This window comes from Lithobates pipiens, unplaced genomic scaffold, assembly GCF_037356315.1.
Source record: "Lithobates pipiens isolate NorthernLeopardFrog02 unplaced genomic scaffold, aLitPip1_a1.2 Scaffold_25, whole genome shotgun sequence".
NCBI lineage: Eukaryota > Metazoa > Chordata > Amphibia > Anura > Ranidae > Lithobates > Lithobates pipiens.
In genome coordinates, this window is record NW_027507787.1 from 175,485,432 (window position 1) to 175,506,393 (window position 20,962).

A 20,962-nucleotide genomic window follows, 5' to 3' on the forward strand; every position below is an offset into this window, starting at 1 on the left:
CACTTATTTTTCACTTTAAGCATTATTAAAATCACTGTTCCTAAAAAAAAAAAAAAAAAAAAAGTTTTTTTGCATTGATACGTCTCCTGGGGCAGGACCCTGGTCCCCAAACACTTTATGAGAATAACTTACATATAAGCCTTTAAAATTAGCACTTTAGATTTCTCCCATAGACTTTTACAGGGTGTTCCGCAGCTTTTCGAATTTGCCGCGAACACCCCAAATTGTTCGCTGTTCAGAGAACAGGCAATGTTTAAGTCGAACATGAGTTCGACTCAAACTCAAAGCTCATCCCTAATTGCAATAATAGTGAGCAAAAAAACCCTTAACCTGGCACTTTCTGTATGGCCTCTGTAAACAGACCACGATAACCAGGGCTGCTCCGCCCGGATCACCATGGTCAAAGTGATCCCCTCCATGATAGGCTGCCTGCTCTCCTCTCACGCCCCTCCTTCCTCTGTCATCTCCGCGCCCCCGCCCCCCCCCATCTTGCTATTATTGTAATATAAAATCTTAAAATTTGTCACTGCCAGCCTCTCTATTAGAGGCTGGCATAGCACACTTTATGTTGTATTTAAAAAATGAACGCTGTAAATACTGAATGTCTGCAGTCTTCAAGACGGTCACGTGACTCGCGGCCACCTTACAGCTCCAAAGGATGGCTTCTGCGGAGAAGACGAGCAGTCACGTGATCTCCCTCTGAAGACATCCATAGGAGCTGGAAAGCAGGCGCGAGTGATGTGACCGGCCCGAAGACAGCTGAAATTCAGTATTTACACTGCCTGCTTTTAAATACAACATACAGTGTGTTATGCCAGCCTCTAATAGAGAGGCTGGCAGTGCCAAATTTTAAGATGATATATTTACAAAAATAGCAAGGGGGGGCGCAGAGACAGACAGAGAGGGAGATGACAGAGGAAGGAGGGGGTGAGAGGAGAGCAGGCAGCCTATCATGGAGGGGGGCACTTTGACCATGGTGATCAATTTTAAGATAATATAAGTCTTATAATATTGCCTTAACAAAGACTTTAAGTGTGTTTACACATTAACACATTTTTGTTTTCAGTACAGTGACCTTTGGAAAGTTGGGATAGCGCTGCAGTTTTTAAATTAGGATTGTGAATCGATTATTAAAGCGATAGTAAACACTTGGGGAGGGAGTTTCCTCCTGCAAGGTAATGTCATAAGGTGTTAATATGCACCACATACTAGCACATTACGAAAGACTTCCCTTGAAACGAAGCCCTCCAGGAGTGCGCTGTAACCGCTGCAGAGGCTTCCATCTTCCCCTGGTCTTTCTTTTGGGTTCGGGGGGATGCGGCCGCTTGAATGGCTAAGCCACTGGGGGCTACAGCATGGCGCTCTGAAGGAACGGCAAGGGTATACCGTTCCTTCAGAGCACATGCACCAGCGATGTCAACACCTGCTGCTCGCTAGGTTATCTTCTAAACGGTGCTTGTTTAAGAGATATTAATTTTACCTACAGGTGAGCTTACATGTAGGTAAAAATCAAAATGCAGAGCTTACTATCGCTTTAAGTGCTGTGAGTTACACATGATTTTAAAAATTTAGGGCTGATTGTGCAAATGGTTTAACTTGTGTATTCTATAGCAGAGAAGTCACAATTTAAGATCTGTAATGCTTGTTCCAAGTTAATGGTTAATTTACCTGTAATGAATTCTGTCAAAAAAAAAAATGCACTCCTTGGCAATTAGTGTCCCAAATACATTTACACCCTGTGCTCTGATTTGTTACAGGATGCATTAAATTGTCCTCCCCATCCCAACCTGAAAATAGCATGATGTACCTTGGACTAACATACAGTATGTAAGGTGTGTTGCCCAAAGCAAAAGCCAGCATAACATCAGTATAATCATGTTTAGCGTAAGTGTATTTCTAATGTTGGAGGCTTCTTGGTTTTCACCTTGAATGTGTTAAAAAGAGAAGCCCACCTTTTGCAAAAAATAAAAAAACACCCATTTTTCAAAAAGCTGAAAAAGGAGAAATGTTTATTTTTTATTTTTTTTTGCATTGGACCCTGCAAAGCATTGTAACTGCAATCAATTGACCACGGGTGCGAAACACTGGCTCCTGCAGACTCTTCCTCCATCTTGGCTACAAAGCATTGATGGACTACAAGTGCAGTAATATCACCACACTTGCGCTCCGTTGAGATCTACAGTCCCTCCATGGAGGAAGATGGCACTTGTAGTTTTTCTCATTCAGAGATTCCTGTAAATGAATGATGTGGCTGTGTGGGCAGAGCATCCCCGATTTGAAATCTGACAGGGGCCAACAGGGATTGAAAAAATAAATAAAAAGGACAAGCTTGTAAGTGGAGGGGCTGTGCAATTCACGATATTCATGATGCATCCTAAATAAAAGGTGTAACATGAAACATGGTCTAAAAGGCGGCGTAGGCTTTTAAACATACAAAAATGTAGACAGTAAGTGGTACACATGATAAAAGAAAGACTTTTTTACTTACTTATTAAGAATACAATTATTTATTGCTTAACTGTTTGAGCTGCCAAAAGTGAACAAGCTTGAAGGTTTAATGTTAAAACATATAAAAAAAAGACAGTTATATAAAACAAACAAAGTTCTAAAATACCCGCATATGAAACAACCACATACAAAGACTGAAATATATAGAACATTCTTCCACGGGGAATCTCATACACTATTTACACAGAAAGTCCCATTTCTCAGTTCTGGATCCTCAGAGGAAGTTTGGATCTTGGAATTACTGGTTCTCCGTCTTCTGACACTTTGGTTCTTTCTAAGATGCTCCCATTTGCTTTGTTCTCTTTTTCCTTCCTATGTCCTTTCTTTTGCTATTTTACAAAGTGATTGAAAAAAAAAAAAAAAAGTCAGCTTTTTAATTTTACTCACCAACATATCCTATAGCATTTTAGCGTACCGAACCTTCCACACCAGTCTGGGGCGCTGAAGGAGTCCAATATTTTTACCACAATCGTACACATTCAAATATTCTTCTGTGAAGTTAGACTACTAGCCAGTGTTTGTGGAAGACAAAACCTAGGCAAATAAATGCCTGATCTATCTGCAAACTAAGCCCAATAGTACTTACAAAACAGGAGTCATAGTTGTGTCACAAATTTGTGAGATCAAACCATATACTTTTTAAAGCAACACTAGGCTCAAAAAAAAAAAAAAAAAAGATATATATTTATATTTTTGAAGCAGTTCTCACTGCCACAACCTAAAAGTTGGCACGACTTTGCCAGACAAGCGAGGCAACTTCAGGGAATGCCTGGGTAATCCTCCCTGTAATGTCGGATCCAAATCACATAAATTAAGATAAGGATCCAACGTGGAGCCAACTTCATTAAAGTCTATGGGCAAGGTTCTAATTGGCAAGGTTCGTTCTCCAAGGTCCCACTGTATGTAGGAATGTAGTCACCCTCTCCTCATCTTTCCCAAGATGGACTATAGATCATGGAATTTGTAGTATGCACAGAAGCCGTAGACATGATTATAGCCAACATGCACTGCTCATTCCAAACAAATGGAATTAAAAAAGGGAAATATGTTGTTTGGGAGCACATGATGGACATTGCAAGGAAGCAGAAAACATAGTAAGAAACAAATGAATGAAAATTAAACAAATTCCAAGGAAATTAAGTTGTGGATGTTTATGGATTATTTTTGGAGAATAAGGCTCCATGCACACTGGAGCTCATAAACTGCAGTTTATTGGAGTTTGGGTGTTTTTTTTTAAAAGCCCATAAACTGCACTCTATGTTAGCCTATGTATCCATGCACACATGGACGTTTTTTAGCTTTAATGAGCAGTGGAGTTTATGGTCTTTTTTCTGGACGCCAGAAATTTGCATTCAAAGTGCAGTTTTTCACCGCCAAAAAACGGCAAACGCTGATAAACGCTATTAAACGCTCATAAACATGCGTTAATTAGTGTTCGGCATTCTATTTTTCAATGCATTGTGGGATTTTTGGAATGTCCTCTGTGTATTTTTATAAAAAACGCCCATTAACGCTAACGCTGTAAAACGCTCATAAACGCTAGTATAAAACGCTGTTAAAAGCAGGTTTTTCAACCAGCGTTTTCTGCCAGCAATCTGGCGTCCAGAAAAAGCTTTTTTGAGCTTCAGTGTGCATGGAGCCTAAGGATATTGTTTAGAATCACCAAGATTAACCACTTGAGACCCGCACTACGTCTATTGACGTCATGGGGTTTCGCTGGTTATATCTAAATGATGCCTGAGGCCACAGACATCATTCAGATGTTGCCGTTTTCAGCCGGCGATTCCCTACACCATAAGAACGATCATAGCGGCTGTTTCGCCGCTTGATCGTTCTTACGGGCGGCGGGAGGGGGCGCTCCCGCCGCCCTCCGGTGCTTCTACCGACTCACCGTTTCCATCTGTGAGTCGGTCACAGGATCCGCCGGCCCCAGCAAGTGATCATAGAGATTTCCGGTGGACTAGATTGTCCCCGGAGTCTCTGTGATCGTTCGGAGGCCGGGCGCGATGTTATGACGTCACGCCCGGCCTCGGTATTCAAATTAACGGCGCCGATCTGGCTAGGAAGCCATGATCGTTTTTTTTTTTATTCTTCCCAGCCTAGAGGTGAGATATGGGGTCTTATTGACCCCATATTTCACTGTAAATAGGTCCGATCGTGCCATATTCCTATTACAAGGGATGTTTACATTCCTTGTAATAGGAATAAAAGTCATCAATTTTTTTTTATTTATTTTTTTAAGTGTAAAACTAAAAAAATAAAAATAAAATTAACAATAAAAAAAATTTTTTTTTTTTAAAGCGCCCCTGTCCCCGTGAGCTCGCACACAGAAGCGAACGCATACGTAAGTCCCGCCCACATATGAAAACTGTGTTCAAACCACACATGTGAGGTATCGCCGCGAACGTTAGAGCGAGAGCAATAATTCTAGCCCTAGACCTCCTCTGTAACCCAAAATATGTGACCAGTAAAAAAAATTAAAGCGTTGCCTATGGGGATTAAATACCAAAGTTTGGCGCTATTCCACGAGCGCGTGCAATTTTGAAGCGTGACATGTTGGGTATCTATTTACTCGGCGTATCACCCCTTTTTCACATTATGCAAAAAAATTAGGCTAACTATACTGTTTTTTTTTTTAAGCATGAAACAGTTTTTTTTCTGAAAAAAACGCGTTCGGAAAATTGCTGTGCAAATACCGTGCGAGATAAAAAGTTGCAATGACCGCCATTGTATTCTCTAGGGTCTTTGCTAAAAAAACATATATAATGTTTGGGGGTTCTATGTAATTTTCTAGCAAAAAAATTTGGAATTTTACATGTAGGAGAGAAATGTCAGAATTGGCCTGGGTCCGAAGTGGTTAATGCTCAAGTCTTGGCTGAAAAAAAAAAAAAAAAGACCCTGCCAGACACAAATAATGCTGCCCGATTCAATCGTAGTTAGCCAAACGAGCACAATAATTAATAATTTTAGGGTTTACGGGCACCTTCTACATACAGGAAACCATCAGCTGGTTTAAAGTGGTTGTATACTCGAATTTTTTACTTTTACCTACAGGAAAGCCTATAATAAGGCTTACCTGTAGGTAAAAAAAATATCTCCTAAACCGTACAGATTCCCCTCTGTATGCGCCGCTGACTGCAGCGGCGCATTCGCACAAGGGGATTTTCGGGCTGAAAATCCGGCAGTGGCCGGCCGGAATGAAATCTCCGGCGCGCATGCGCGGGAGTGACGATATCGCGGCTCCGGCCACTCACAGCGCCGGAGCCGCGATACCCGGAAGAAACGCAGAGGGAGCATATCAGCTCCCTCGGCGTGGATCGGGCCAGATGTCGGGGCCTCGTTCTAAGGTAAGTATTTCATAATGAGCTAGTATGCGGTGCATACTAGCTCATTATGCCTTTTGCTTTGCAGGTTTAAAAAAAAAAAAAAAAAAAAAACAATTTGCGGGTTTACTACCGCTTTAAATGCTTGGATATTAGAGACCATCTGCGGTTTTCTGTTTTTTCTAGGTTTCATTAAACTATCCTTGCCACACCTATCCACCAGCATGATTACATGACCCAGGAGTCAGGACTGGCAAACCGTTTTAAATACTACATTTCATAGTGTGACAGACTCCACTTGTAATCTCAACATACCTTAAAAGGAGAAGTAGGGCCAAAGCTCTTGGCTCACAGGAGTGCATTTAGTAATGACCAATATTCAGCCGACAGCGGACTTGATTCCGCTCTTGGCCAACATCACTCAGCTGGTCCAGACTCTGAAAGGATACCTGCTTTAATGTCAGGATCCTCCCAGACGCCTGAGTGTCAGCCTTGCAGCACACCACCAATAGCCTGAGCCAGCCGCTCCCACCCCTTCCACCACCCAGTGCTCCAGTGAGTGCTGGAGGGAAACAGCAGAAAGGCAGAGACTGGCAGGCACCACTCTGCTCACTGAAGGCTGAGATCCAAATCGATCAGCTGTCTTTGATCGCTCAATTCTCAGTCTTTGAGGCAGCAGGGGACAGATGCTGCAGGGGGCAGATGCAGCATTGAACCAATTCTGTATCCATCTAGGAGATTATAAATGTTAATTTTTTTTTTTTTTTTAATTCCTGCACAGGGACAGGGATTATTCTGGGATGGCACAAAATATAAAATAGCACCCAGGAATCAGACAATAGCAGTCTCCAATGTAGGAGCCTGCCTTAGTTGATAAAAGTAGAATGGGATCCATTCAAGGTCAAGTGAAAGAATGGCCAATTTGCTTTAATATAAGCTTCAACTGTGCTCTGCTAGTGCAAATTTTTATTATTTTAAGCCAGACAGGAAGGCTTGCATGGAGTCCTATATTTAAAATGATCGATGACACGGATAAAGGAGTAATAATGATACACAAAGTACAGATTCCCTCTACCTGCAGTCAGCTTGATAAAGAGAGGAGATTGTCAGTTGGCCACTATACTGTAGATCAGTGATGTTTGCACATCTTGTCGGACAATCTATTTTAGTTCAGATAAGACCAGAGGCCTCACGTTTTTAAAGGGCCATTCTGCTGTCTATCAGACATAAGGGGAGCTGGACTGTGGCCACTTAGGGTAGAATATTCCCCAAGCATTAGTGAAAGTAAACAATGACCCACCATTGGTATTAGTGGGAGGAACAGTGCCCCATATCAGAGGGAAACAATGCCCTAAGGGCCGGATAGAGGCAAGCAGACGGCAGCATCCATCCTGTGGGCCACAGCAACAATCAATGCTTGCAATCTTGTTTAGGCCGACTCATTCAAATGCTGCTAGAAATGAGCAATTGTCTTTACCTGGAAAAAGGGAACGCCACCATTTCCTTGGCAGAGAACATTCACATCCACAATGGATTTCTCACTTATAATGCTGTCATCAACAGTCACTTGCTCTTCTTCCAGGGAATCCTGATCAAAAAAAAAAAAAATTATGGAGAAAGTGAACCTGTGTTTAAGTATCAAAATCTTAGTACAAAGTTTGACATTATTAAAATACTCCTTCACAAGTCTGAAAGGGGTTGTAAAGTTATTTAAATAAAAATAAATTAACAAACATGTTATACTTACCTCCACTGTGCAGCTCGTTTTGCAAAGAGTGGCCTTGAACTTGCTCTTCTGGGGTCCCTCGGTGGCTGTCTCGGCTTCCCCCCGCAAGTACTTCTCACGTTCATGCAAGCTCCCTCGTATGGTGAGAAGCACTTGCAGCCACGCTCCCGTGATACAGCCGGCGGCTATAGTCGCTCAATGTATCACTTGGCTCCTCCCCCGGCGCGCCACGTCATTGGATGTGATTGACAGCAGCGCGAGCCAATGGCTGCGCTGCTTTCAATCCATCCCCTCTAGCCAATCAGCGGCCAGGCTGAGCGGCGAACAGGGGGGGGTGGGGGTGGGGTGCTGGAGGAGCAGGCACTGGCAGATGTTTTTTCACCTTAATGCATGGAATACATTAAGATGAAAAAAATATTTACCTTTACAACCCCTTGAAGTTTTAAAGCATACACAGATGCATTTCAGTTAAAATGGAAGAAAGGCCTAGGTATAATTATTCTTATAAAATGTTCCTCCCTCAGCACTTTTTTTGCCTGCAGGTTGGTACATGCCTATTTTTAAGGTGTCTGGTCACGTGATCTCACAGCTCCGGCTCCTGTGTGTCATCATGCAGCTGGCAACAAAGCTGGGCCATGGGATCCTACTTTATATTATCAAATCAAATCTTTGAGAGACCCTGTCATCTTGCTGCCCATGCAAGGTAAAGTGACTGGGCTCCCTTAAACTCACTTTACCTGCACTCCCTTTTTTTGCAGCTGCCAAGAATATCTGCTGTCAGTGACCAGCCCTAGTAACCAATCGTCAGGCCTAAGCCCCATCACATGACCTGGACAGTGAGGTCACTGTTCACCTGCATCGGTAAGTTAAGCATGCATCTTCAAAAAAGTAGATAAAAAGCAAAAATAATCCACAATGATCACAACAGATTCCCCATCTTAGAATATGGTTGTACTGGATCATATTTAGATCTTCCACCCCATTCATGAACTGCTGACTCATGAGAGCAATGCTGAGTCATTATTGAGCAGCCATTTTTCCGTGTTCCCATTTTTCCATAGACGTGGCTCTTAACTTGACCCTCTATTGGGCCATCCTCATTTTCCTTGGATCCCTCCGGCTTTCCACAACAATACTAAAAACATATCTATTACAGTACTGATTGACTGAAGCATGTCCTTCTGACATACCTTTTTCCACTCCTTCCCAAATCCACTGTTTCAATGACACTTAATTTTAAAGATATACAAGATGGAGTTATGCTTTACATTCTTCTGTCTACCCTGGTTTACGACTCTGACATGTATTGTTGCCTGAATTAAGGTCTCTGGGTATCTCTACAATGACTTCTGCATTGCATTACTTATTCTGCATATTTCCTTGCAAAACCCAGCATATGGTTAACTATACAAAAAAGCAAACAGAACTTTGGAGGATAAAAATAGATCACAAAAAAACCTAGTAGCTAAAAAGTTAAAATCTACACAACCCATATTAAATGTTCCAGTCATAAAAAAATAAAAAAAAAACACAACAACAAAAACGTGAAAAATAGACTACCATCTAAAGTTTTAACTCAAAGGATAAGTTTACCTACTTTTTGGAGATAAAAATATATTTTTTTGTTTCTGGACTATGAACACATTGCACCATTGATCAGCAGATTGCTGGTGTCCTGCAGACCTGTCAGTGTATCTGTGCGCCTGTACATCGTACAGGCAAGCGGATACAATCTGACAGGAAGACTCAATGAACTACCACAGTGCTGTGGTAGATGGTTAAAAACTACAAGCTGACAGCTGCAAAGGATGACGGGACTTGTAGTTCTCCATTTACAGAGGACTGTGAATGAGTGATGGGCCCAGAACCCCGCTCAGCCGCATTCCTTTTCAATTGTGATAGCCACCGGGGATTAACCCCACTAGCTATCGGAGAAGTGGATTGGGAATAGGGGGCCGGTCTGTTCGGAAAACATGTTACACATTGAATATGGATGCAACATGTTACAAAAAGGTTAACTTATCCTTTAATGAGTTAAAGCGGAGTTCCATCCACATATAAGACTTTACGTCATCTAGTCAATTAATGCATCTTAAAAGCTTATTGGCCAACTTGTTTTTTCTGGGTTTGTTTTACCTGGTTTTCTATTGTTATTCTCATTTCCCATGTACCCCACCACAGCGATATACGTCACTTCCCCTAGTAATTTGGGCACCTCCTCCTTCCCTGCTGCCGTCTGGGACCTGTGTGTGTGTCCCAGAAGACGGCAAGCTAGCGCGACATACACAGTAGGAAACCGGTTGTGAAGCCTGAAGGCTTCACTGACAGTTTCCCTTAGTTTCAATGCCAGCGTCTGCACATGAAGCTGATGGACATAGTGGGAACCCTGGACAGGTAAGTATCCTATTACAAGTCAGCAGCTACGGTATTTGTACAGGCTGGAACGCCGCTTTAACTCAGTCCTAACCCGGTTACATCAATAAAAAACATTAGAAAAATGCAATAGCACCAATACTTGGTCAAGGTGGACAAAATATCCCTACCTAGGCGTTTAAAGCTTTGAAGAAATTAAAAAAGTAAAAAAAAAAACCCATGTAAGGCGATGCATACTAGCACATTATGAAGGACTTACCTTGAAGTAAAGCCCTCCAGTGGCACGCTGACAGGGCTTTCATCTTCACCCTCTCTTCCTTCCAGGTTCACAGGCTCTGACTGCTTGAATGGCTGGGCTGTGATGTCATAGCCACGGCACAGAGCTCTGAAGGAACAGCACAAGTATGCCCTTACTTCACAGCGCATGTGCCAGTGTCACAGGCTGCCAAACAAATATTTCCTAAATGGTGCACGTTTAGGAGATATTCATTCTACCTACAGGTAAGCTTTATCACAAAGCGGAGTTTACTACCACTTTAATATAGTCAATAGTCTAAGCTTGATATCAGCTTCCAAGAGGCTCTTAGTAGTTATGTAGCCACTCACCTGATCCACGGGCTCCTCTGCTATGGACAGCACGCTGGTGATTGCATCCTGACTCTCCTCCCGTTTCTTTTTATGCTGTTCCAGTAGAACCTCCCTGGGTGCAGTCTTTATGAGCAAAGATGGGTAAATGTATTCCTTTCTCTGGGGTGTTGTACCTGGAATCACATAAATTGGTCAACAGTGCATAAACTGCTCAGTCCATCAAGCCTCCTGCAAGAACGATGATTCAGTGTTTGAAGTCCGATACTGATCAGCTCATTGAACTAGTAGTCTTTTAGTAGACTTTAGTATTACACAAGGCCAGGCATCCCAAAGTCTTCACACTTTCCTAAATGGATTGCAGCTCCAGAGGCACAGTCCAGTCTGCACAATGCTTTGTTTTCCTGGCACATTGTCCATTCTAAAATAAAATAGGTGCCTGTAAGATCAGGTGTGCAGAACCTTGACCCTTCATTTGCCAAGTCACATCTGACAAGGAGCCTACCTCTTAATTGTTAAGAAAAGATTGATCGCACACTTGAATCCAAAAGATGCTGTAGAATTTTCTTTGTTGTCATGAGCCAGACAAAATTGCAACGATGATCATTTGACGCGTTTCACACAAAATCAACTGTGCTTGTTCACAGGTGCTTGTGAACAAGCACAGTTCTTTTTGTGTGAAACATGTCAACTGATCATCATTGCAATTTTGTCTGGCTCACGACAATAAAAAAAATTCTACAGCATCTTTTGGATTCAAGTGTGCGATCAATCTTTTCTTAACAACAATCTTTTCTTCTCTTCTTGACATTACCTACGGTGATGAGCTGGGATCAGCACCTTGGATCAGGTGTGTCCACTTTTTGCCTGAAGCGGTGTGTGCACCCTTGTTCTGTTTAAGAATTGTTACTGCACCGACTGGGCAGTGCCCTCAGAGTTGAAGCATATTTAAATATAAAATTTTGTCCTGGTGACCTCTGTTACTTGGACTGAAGGAAAGCAGAAATAAAAAAAAATCTGAAATTGTCACCAGAACAGATAGTCACCAAATGGGGACACCTGTGGCAATAACAGTCTAATGCCTTATGCACACTGGGCATTCAGGCCCGGTGCATGAGGCTCCAGCATTTAGCAGTGGTTGGAGGGCCACAACTAAACGGTTTTCTTTCCAGACATTAATCCCTGGGCGCACACTGTCATAAACAGATACCGCTTGGTGCATCACCCAGGCCTACCCAGCTGCAACAGCTCTCAGTCTCAGAGTAAGCGTCTGCCAGCAGCGTGGATGGATGGTGTGCCTGTGCCCTCCAGCTGTAGCCTAAATCTTGGAGGCTCATGCACCTTAGATGGGATTGATCTCATTTTTATGCAAGCTTTACAGAAAGTCCCCATTTATAATCCAACTTGGCCCTGCCAAATATTACACGCCTACTACAAGTGGCCTTTGTCTTGTCACACAATATTTGGGTTTAAATTTTACACCTAAGACTTACACTATTGCGACACACAGGCAATAGTTTTTTTTTTTCTTTTATTCCTTATTAACAGAGTCTAATATTTTAGCTAGGGGGGAAGCTGAATCAAATGCTGAGCTCAAAAGTTTCCAAATACTGTACATGTTGGTCAGCAAACAGATTACCAATGGGTAAAGCACTGTTTGCTTAATATGCTTATGGGCATTTATGGCAGAAAAATCTGCAGACACAGAAAAGGTGCAGCGTTGTGCTTACACCTTCTATACCAGTGGTCTACGACCCTTTGCTTGACTATCTGCCCCATGAGGTTTTATTCCTGCCACTGACACCAACAATGGGCATAATTTCTGCCGCTGACACCAACAGTAGGCATCCTCATCATGGGGCGTTATTCCTTTCGCTAACAAAAACGGGGCACTATGCCTCCCACTGACACCAACTACTTCTTCTAATATCAAAGATCAGTCATTGTTTACTCCCACTGGACACAGTCCAGCCCCGTTTAGAAAGCTTGGAGATGCCTGTTCTATACTAGCCTAAATTCTACCATTATCTAGCTAAGGAGTGCTCTGTCTAATAGTTGGCAAGCCAAATAGTACTGCATAGGTGAACCATAGGGGTTTGAAACAATTCCCACTCTACACTCCTGCTGTGAAACTAAACTATGCGATCTACCGTATATTCACTATCTCAGCTGCTGCAATATACACCGCAGTGATATTTAAAGTGACGCTAAAGCCTTAAGGTTTTTTTTTTTTACCTTAATGTAATCAACTCCAGAGAGGAGGGAGTGGGTCAAGTCCCACTGTCTGTGTTAATTGATGCAGCAGTGGGTCTTGGGAGCGAGCCCGCATGAGTGCCCCTATGGCTTCCTATTGGGGGGCACCAGCAAGAGAGGAGTGGCAGTGGGGAACCCATGAAGAGAAGAAACAGGGCTGCTCTGTGCAATTCTATTGCACAGAGCAGGCAAGTGTAGACTTTTTTTTTTTTTTTAAATAACAATTGCTTTACAATCAGGGTTAAGCTAATCAGATACTGTACATATTTTACCATAAAATATGCTAAATATTTAAAATCTGCATAAAATGCCACGTTACAGCTCTATAAAATGTGTGCATTAACATAAAAAAAATTTTTTTATATAAATCTCCCCAACTCAAAAAAACATACCACAATTATTGCAATAGTGTGTATGAATTGCAATAATTATATGTTAACACTGATTTCTTCGGGATATAGATATATATGATATAGATAGAGATATATATTAGAGATATACACACATTATATGTATATATATATATATATATATATATATATATATATATATATATATATATATATATATATATATATATATATATATATATACACACACACATATATACACACACACATACACATATATATATATACATACATACATACACACACACACAGAGCTACAATAACTACGGTAACACTACAGGTCTTTAAAATTGGCCTGGAGCTTACCTTTAGGAGTATTTTGGTATCAGAACTAGTATCTACATATCAAGTGTAACAAACTAACAGCTTCTAAAAGATGCACACACAGACAGAACTGCAGGCCAAGCAAAATAAAGATACAAAAATATTAATGCCAAAATAATTTAAAAAGAATTAAAGAATGATAATAAATAATCTCACCAGTGGGAATATCGTTCCTGAGCTCTTGTGTAAGGTAGGAGTGAACTTTACTTAGGCCATCCTGTGCTTGTTCACAAAGTTCCAGTTTCTGCTCCACAATTGTCTGCTTGTCATCATTAACTCGTTCCATGAATTTTGATAAATCCTTCTCCGCCAACAGGTGCTGCTGCTTCACCATACTCTTAAAACTCTCAGTCGAGGATCCGCAGAAGCTTCCCACATCCTACACATTACAAGAACAGTTCTATCTTAGCACCATACCCAGTTTTGAGCAATTAAAAATATTAAATATAAATTTCTGTCTCGCTCTTACTATTATAATATAGGAACATTTTACTGTACCTTACCTTACTGTATGGCGTGCACTAGATCTTTTGTATTGTGTCATCAGCTTTGATTGCCAAATTAAGTTTGCTTTTGACATCCATTTGAGGCACTACTGAGAACATTCAGAATTCTGACAGGTGCAGTTGACCTGGTTTCATCCCATAGACTTTTAGCCCCCTGTTCACGCCGAATCAGACTTTAAAATCGCACTTTCAAAGTTGCGTGTTGGTGCGACTTTGGCTGACATCTTTGCAACGTCATGCACAGATGTCTATGCAAGTCACACCTGAAAATCAGAAAAAATAGTGCAGGAACTTTTTTCAAATCGGTGCCACAGCGCAAAGTCAGCGTCGCACTGATTTGAACATTGCTAACAATTTGTCGTAACATTTGGACCTGTCAAACTGCATGACAAATCGCCAGTGTGAACAGGGGCTTATTGGAAAAAAATAAAAACATTTTTTTTTTTTTTTTATTTATATTAAATAATTTTTTTTAAAAAGCAGTTCTAAAGTGAACAAAAGCCTGCAGACACTGGGGTTCATTTACTAAAAGTTAGAGAGTGCAAAATCAGGCTCACTTCTGCATAGAAACCAATTAGCTTCCAGGTTTTATTGCCAAAGCTTAATTGAACAAGCTGTATTTAGAAGCTGATTGTTTTCAACTGTGCATGGTAGCCAAACACAAGAGAGCGCCTCCATCAAGGTGTAGCGATTTATGAAAAAAAAAAAAAAAAAAAAAATAGAAAAAAAAAAAGCACTTACTAGATAAAAGTGGATCAAGGCTGGTCATAGACCTCCATAGGATCGTGAGGCATGTGGCTAGTTGAAGTAGAGTAGCCACATCTCCTCCACTTCCTGTCTATCACCCATCAGAGGCGCTGTTCGGAGCCGCAGCCATCTTGCCACATCTGGAAGCCGCTGTTGCATATGTGACAGCTCTAATTCCATCAAGAACTCTGCTTCAAGTAGCCACATGCCTGCAGAGCTCTGCAGCCTCACAGTGATCCTATGGAGGTCTATATGGGTTTATGACAAGCCTTGATCCACTTATCTAGTGAGTGCATTTTTTTTTGTCTTATACTTTAATAAATCGATATGCCTAGATGGAGGCGCCCTCTTGTGTTTGTTTTTTATATGTGCATTAGGATCTCAATACTTGAGCCACTTCACCTGGTGTACCACTCTGCTGGTCCTTATGTGCTCTGTTAAATGACAGTTAGAGGGGTTTGGGACTTTGAATGAGGTAGGTCTAGCACGGCTAAAAGATGAGTCCATGTAAGAAGACATGTTTTATTCAATACATTAAAAACATGACATAGCAAAATTGGTACATGCATGGTAAACAAGCATGTTGATCACATATTATTAACCAGATATTCATAAAAACAATCATAGCAACTTAGAGATGTTGAGGTATAAGACATTTTAAGCAGCTTTCATGTACACATAGTTTAGACTTACTTGACATGTACGTACTTCGTGGGATGAGTGCATTTCTCCCCTCCTTTACACATATAGTCTCCCTCGTGTTTGGGTGTAACATTGCACCATATTTTATTTATGCTTTTTTTTTTTACAGACATTGGTGCACTCGCTCCTGATGTGGTAGGAAACCACGAAATGTGCATCAGGCCAATTTTGATGCACCATTTTCTTTTTAGATTGTTTTATTTCATCCACTCCCAAGTTAACCCACCATGTTGCTTTTCAAGAGATTCTTTATGATTGACAACTATCTTATACCTCAATACGTCATCTCTAGGTTGCTATGATTGTTTTTATGAATATCTGGTTAATATGCGATTGATGTGCTTATTTACCATGCATGTACTTATTTTTCTAGGTCATGTTTAATGTATAGAATAAAACATGTCTTCTTACATTGACTCATCTTTTAGCCATGCTAGACCTACCTCATTTAAAGCCCCAAGCCCTCTTTTTCTTGCATATAGATAGGGATGGAGAGGTGTGATCCCACATACCTCATTTGAAGTCCCAAAACACTCTTTTTGTTAAGTTGGGCTCCAGTCAGTGTAAGAAGTAATTAATTTTCTTTGGAACCATGCACAGTTGCACCAGATTCCGAGTGCACCAGCTTTAGTAAATATACCCCACTAGCCCTTCTGGGGGTTTTTTCTAACCAGGGGCCAGATTTCTAGGCCATGTCCAACATGCTCTTCTGTTCCCTGTCCAATGTAAACACTTAAAGGGACAGGGAATCGGAAAGGTGGGCACGGATTACCCCAGTGTACTAAGTGTAACTAAATCAGTTGAATTTAAAAGAAGTTAGCTATGACTGAACATAGTTCTCTGACATACAACCAATAAATATTCTAAGGTTTTGATACAAAAACATACCTTTTGGAAACCTTGAAGCTGTATCTTGGCGAGCTGGAAATAGACTTCCTGTTGTTCAGCGGCAGAGGCGATTTTCTTGGTGGTAACCTTGCACCAATCTTCTGTGTCGTGTGATATAGCATTAATACTTGACTGGAGCTTCTCACACTGTTTGCTGGACTCCTCTACACGGCTTATGTTCGATTCTGCCTGCTGCCGAATCTCACCTTCTATGTCTGCACACTGATCCACAAACTTATTTTGGTGGATGGAGGTTTTTTCAATGGCTTCAGATGTAACACTGCAAGAAGAACAAAGGTAAATGAACAAATGAAAGTAGACCCAAGACAGGTACAGCTCTTAGATGGTTTCCATGTTTCTACAATAAAGAGTTACTAAACCCAGGACCCTGCATTCACTATATCTGTACTCTCGGTACACCGAACATGGCAACGCAATAATTTCAATAAATATAAACGGCTAAATACATTTTCTCGTCAGCAGTATATAGAAACCTTGTGATTTCTATCAGTGTCCAGCAGAGCACTGGGTAAAGCTTATAGGAGGAGTGATTAATTCTCCTGACTGTGCTATGAGACTGAATGACCCCTGACCGGTCAGTGCTGATCACATGCACCCTCAAATAAAAAGAAAAAAATCTCTCTAGAGATACACACTGAACCGAGTATGTGCTGCTTGCCCCCAGGGCTCTGTTCTATCAGCAGATGGATTGGGGGCTGTGGAAATGGGGAAGAACTGGAGAAATCAGGATCAAACAGCCTTTTTACACAATGTAGAGGATTAATCCCTTCGGTTACACGGCAAGTATAACAAGCATGCTTTACTGCATATATAGACTGACTTTACGGTTGTGGGTTTAGTAATACTTTAAAAAGTAGTTAACATGAGGTTTGGTAAAAATGCAGAAGTGCTAATGTTTTCCACTAGTGAACACCTTCACTGCTGTCCAATCAAAAGTCATCACAATGCAGCTTATTCATGCACTAGAGTCAACAATAAAATCGATTTTTAGAAAAGCTACAATCTTACAAATTCATTCAACCATTCTTTTCCAGTGAGCGGCCATTTTTTCTTGAAACAATTTACATATATTCAAATTTAGCTTAATTGAGTATGTAAAAACAACAAAGAAAAAGCCCCCCCAAAAACTTACTTATCCATATCTTCCCGCAGTAAGCCTGTAGTTCTTTGCAACTGCTCTTCTTTATTCAGAAGTCCTTGGAAGGTGTGAGCAAATAGGTTCAACTGATTTTGCATGGAACTTATAAGCTTATTTACTTCCTGCGTATAAAAATAAAAAAATAAAGTCTATAAACATAAAAATGAGAGGCGATCAACTACTAGCGTATCAAATCAAGCAGCATAAAGTTTCCTTTCAGACATCTAGACAGAAATGAAAGCTGTTACCTGCACTAGTTGAGTGTGCATACTGTCCTGAATAAAACAAATTAGAGGAATCTTATAGATTATTTATCTCAAAAACTGTTATAGGAGTTATAAAGTCTCGAGGTTTTTCACCTTGATGCATTCTATGGTGCAGCTACCCCCCAGAGACCCCCTCTTTACTTACCTAAGCCCAATCGTTCCAGCGGCGAGCATGAGGCCAGCTGCTCCAGCTGATGTCTCCTGTCTTCATTGGATAGATTGATAGCAGCAGGAGCCATTGTCTCTCACTGCCATCAATCGAATTCAGTGACACGGGATTCGTGGGGGTCGATGGACGCAGCAGCGCATCCGCTTGAGTGCCCCCATGAAAAGCAGCTTAGCATAGGGGGAAACAATGCGGAGGAGGATCGGGGCTGCTCTGTGCAAAACCCTTGCACAGAGCAGGCAAGTATAACACCTTTGTGATAAAAACAAAACCTTTACAATCCCTTTAAAGAAAATGAAGGCTAAAAACCCACCTTCATTTGATATAGATAAGACTCATAGGAAGATTAATAAATGCAACACAGCAAGAGAGTTCTAAAACAAGGAGCAGTGTAAACTAGGAGACAATATACTGTGCGCACCATACAAATCACGCTTTGAATCAAACGGCAGAAAGTCTCTACTCTGATAAAGCTGCTATGCTCTAGATAACAGTTAGTATGTAATATTGTATCCCAATATTCGCTGCATTAGGAAAATCATATTAATGAATTATTATGACCATTTGATTTACCATTATAAAATTATATATGGTAAATGTACATTTTACTGTTACTAAACTGCTCCCTCTGCTAGGTAGACATGTCCCACTGCGTGCTTCCTGCTTTTGATCTGAGGTTCATGCCATTGGCTGCAAGCAAGGAGGGGCGGTAGGGACAGTGCGTATTTAACCACTTGCAGACCGGACCATTTTGCTGGTCAAAGACCAGACCACTTTTTGTGATTCGGCACTGCGTCGCTTTAACTGACAATTGCGCGGTCGTGCGACGTGGCTCCCAAACAAAATTGACGCCCCTTTTTCCCCACAAATAGAGCTTTCTTTTGGTGGTATTTGATCACCCCTGCGGTTTTTATTTTTTTCGCTATAAACAAAAATAGAGTGACAATTTTGAAAAAAAAACTCATTTTTTACTTTTTGTTATAATAAATATCCTCCAAATATATAAAAAAAACATTTTTTTCCCTCAGTTTAGGCCGATACGTATTCTTCTACATATTTTTGGTAAAAAAAAAAAAAAAAAAAAAAAAAAAAATCGCAATAAGCGATTGATTGGTTTGCGCAAAAGTTATAGCGTTTACAAAATAGGGATAGTTTTATAGCATTTTTATTAATTTTTTATTATTTTTTTTTACTAGTAATGGCGGCGATCAGCGATTTTTTATTGTGACTGCGACATTGTGGGGGACCCATCGGACATTTTTGACACATTTTTGGGACCATTGTCATTTATACAGTAATCACTGCTATATAAATGCAGTGATTCCTGTGTAAATGACACTGGCAGTGAAGGGGTTAACCAGGGGGTGGCAGTGTAGGGGTTAAGTGTTCCTAGGGGTGTGTTACTAACTGTGGGGGGGGGGGGGGGGTTGGGCTTTCATTTAGTGAACACTGATCTCTGCTCCAATCACATGGAGCAGAGATCAGCGTCACTAGTTGCTAGGCAGAATGGAGAAATGCTGTTTACACTGCATTTCCTCCATTCGGCCGCTCCGTGAGACGATAGCGGGGATGCCCGGGGCGATCGAGTCCGCGAGTCCTGCGACCGGACTCACGGGGGTCCCGACCAGCGCGGGAGCGTGCCGCGCTCCCGATGGCAGGGCGGTATTGAATATTGAACGTACCTGTACGCCAATATGCCTGCCCGTGCCATTCTGTCGACGTACATCGTCGTGCGCTGGTCGGGAAGTGGTTAAATCACTGGTGGACTACAGGGCGTCACCTGAAGGAGGCCACGCCTCTGAAAACATGTTGTTGTGGTAACAGCTGTTTATGCTCTGTAGCAGTCAGCACGTACACAGAGAAATCCTCCCCCTGGCCACGGGTGACGTCACTCACAGCCGGCTTGTCAGTGTATGTGTGTGAGCGGTGTGCGGTAGTGGATAGCAGGCAATGTAAGCCCATAGCGTTTATCTAACCTCGTTGCAAGCCACTATAAAAAGAGCCTACAAACCAGGAGAGGAGGCAGCCGTGGAAACTTTGATTTTGATGCCATATAAATACCGGCAATCTGCAAGTGCAATCCCTGCTTTTTAAATTTGACATTTTAATTGTAATACACTAGGGCTGGTGTGCGCGCTCTCTTTTTTATTCTCTATGCTCTAGATAACAGCCAGGCAGTCAGCATTTTCAGGAGGAACGGTACAGGAGGCCACATTTATGGCTCATAACAGAATTCTTAATTGCCACAATGGTGTTCACTGGATAAAAACTTGAGAGAAGACATGTCTGGGCTTTACCTCGGAATGCATGGTCTGAGCAGCTTGGATCTCCTCTCTCAAACACAGAGAATCAGACTGAATACTGGACAGGGCTGATGTGGAATCCAGGCGCAACTTGTGCAGCATCATAGAATGATCAGTAAAAAATTGTCTCATTTCTTCTTTATGGGCAACAACCTAAAAGGAGAAAAAAAAATATATATATATATATATATATATATATATATATATATATATATATATATATATATATATATATATATATCCATCACACAGCAAAATTACAGCACAAATTATTCTTCATGCTATGAACCAAGCATCAATCCTTTTCATGGTTGCTCACTCCTGCTGTAGCCAACAGCAAACATTTACCAACTTCAAGTTTAGAGGAGCGAGACTGAAACAAATGCTTGGGTTTGATGAGTTACAGTCAATTGAAGCTAAACTGTCTACCAGCACCAAAGAAAGCATTTACAGCCAGTACTGCTCAGAGAGACAGCATCAAAAATAAAGCAAAAACGCCATTTCCTGTCCTGCCGCGCTGTCTGTTGGGACACACACGGGTCTCAGAGACAGTGCGGACAATTCCTATTGCGCTGCGCGACTCGCGCATGCGCAGTAGGGAACGGGGAAGTGCAGCCGATTCGCTTCACTTCCTGATTCCCTCACCTAGAATGGTGGCGGCAGCAGCCGAGAGCCGAGCGATCGATCGGCCTCGGCATCGCTGGAACCCGGGACAGGTGAGTG

General features: G+C 41.5%; 1 protein-coding gene across 1 annotated transcript in view; it reads right to left on the reverse strand.

Moving 5' to 3' along the window:
* Positions 1-2,464: 2,464 nt before the first annotated feature.
* The window catches only part of KIF11 (kinesin family member 11), a 54,842-nt gene continuing 36,344 nt past the window's right edge, over positions 2,465-20,962 (reverse strand). Inside the window, exons 17-23 of the mRNA XM_077455216.1 lie at positions 20,234-20,392; positions 17,499-17,626; positions 16,346-16,625; positions 13,659-13,881; positions 10,537-10,691; positions 7,309-7,419; positions 2,465-2,837 (exon numbers count right to left, since the gene is read on the reverse strand). Coding sequence (XP_077311342.1) covers positions 2,709-2,837; positions 7,309-7,419; positions 10,537-10,691; positions 13,659-13,881; positions 16,346-16,625; positions 17,499-17,626; positions 20,234-20,392 — 1,185 coding nt within the window. The 3' untranslated portion in view covers positions 2,465-2,708. The remainder of the gene's footprint in view (positions 2,838-7,308; positions 7,420-10,536; positions 10,692-13,658; positions 13,882-16,345; positions 16,626-17,498; positions 17,627-20,233; positions 20,393-20,962) is intronic.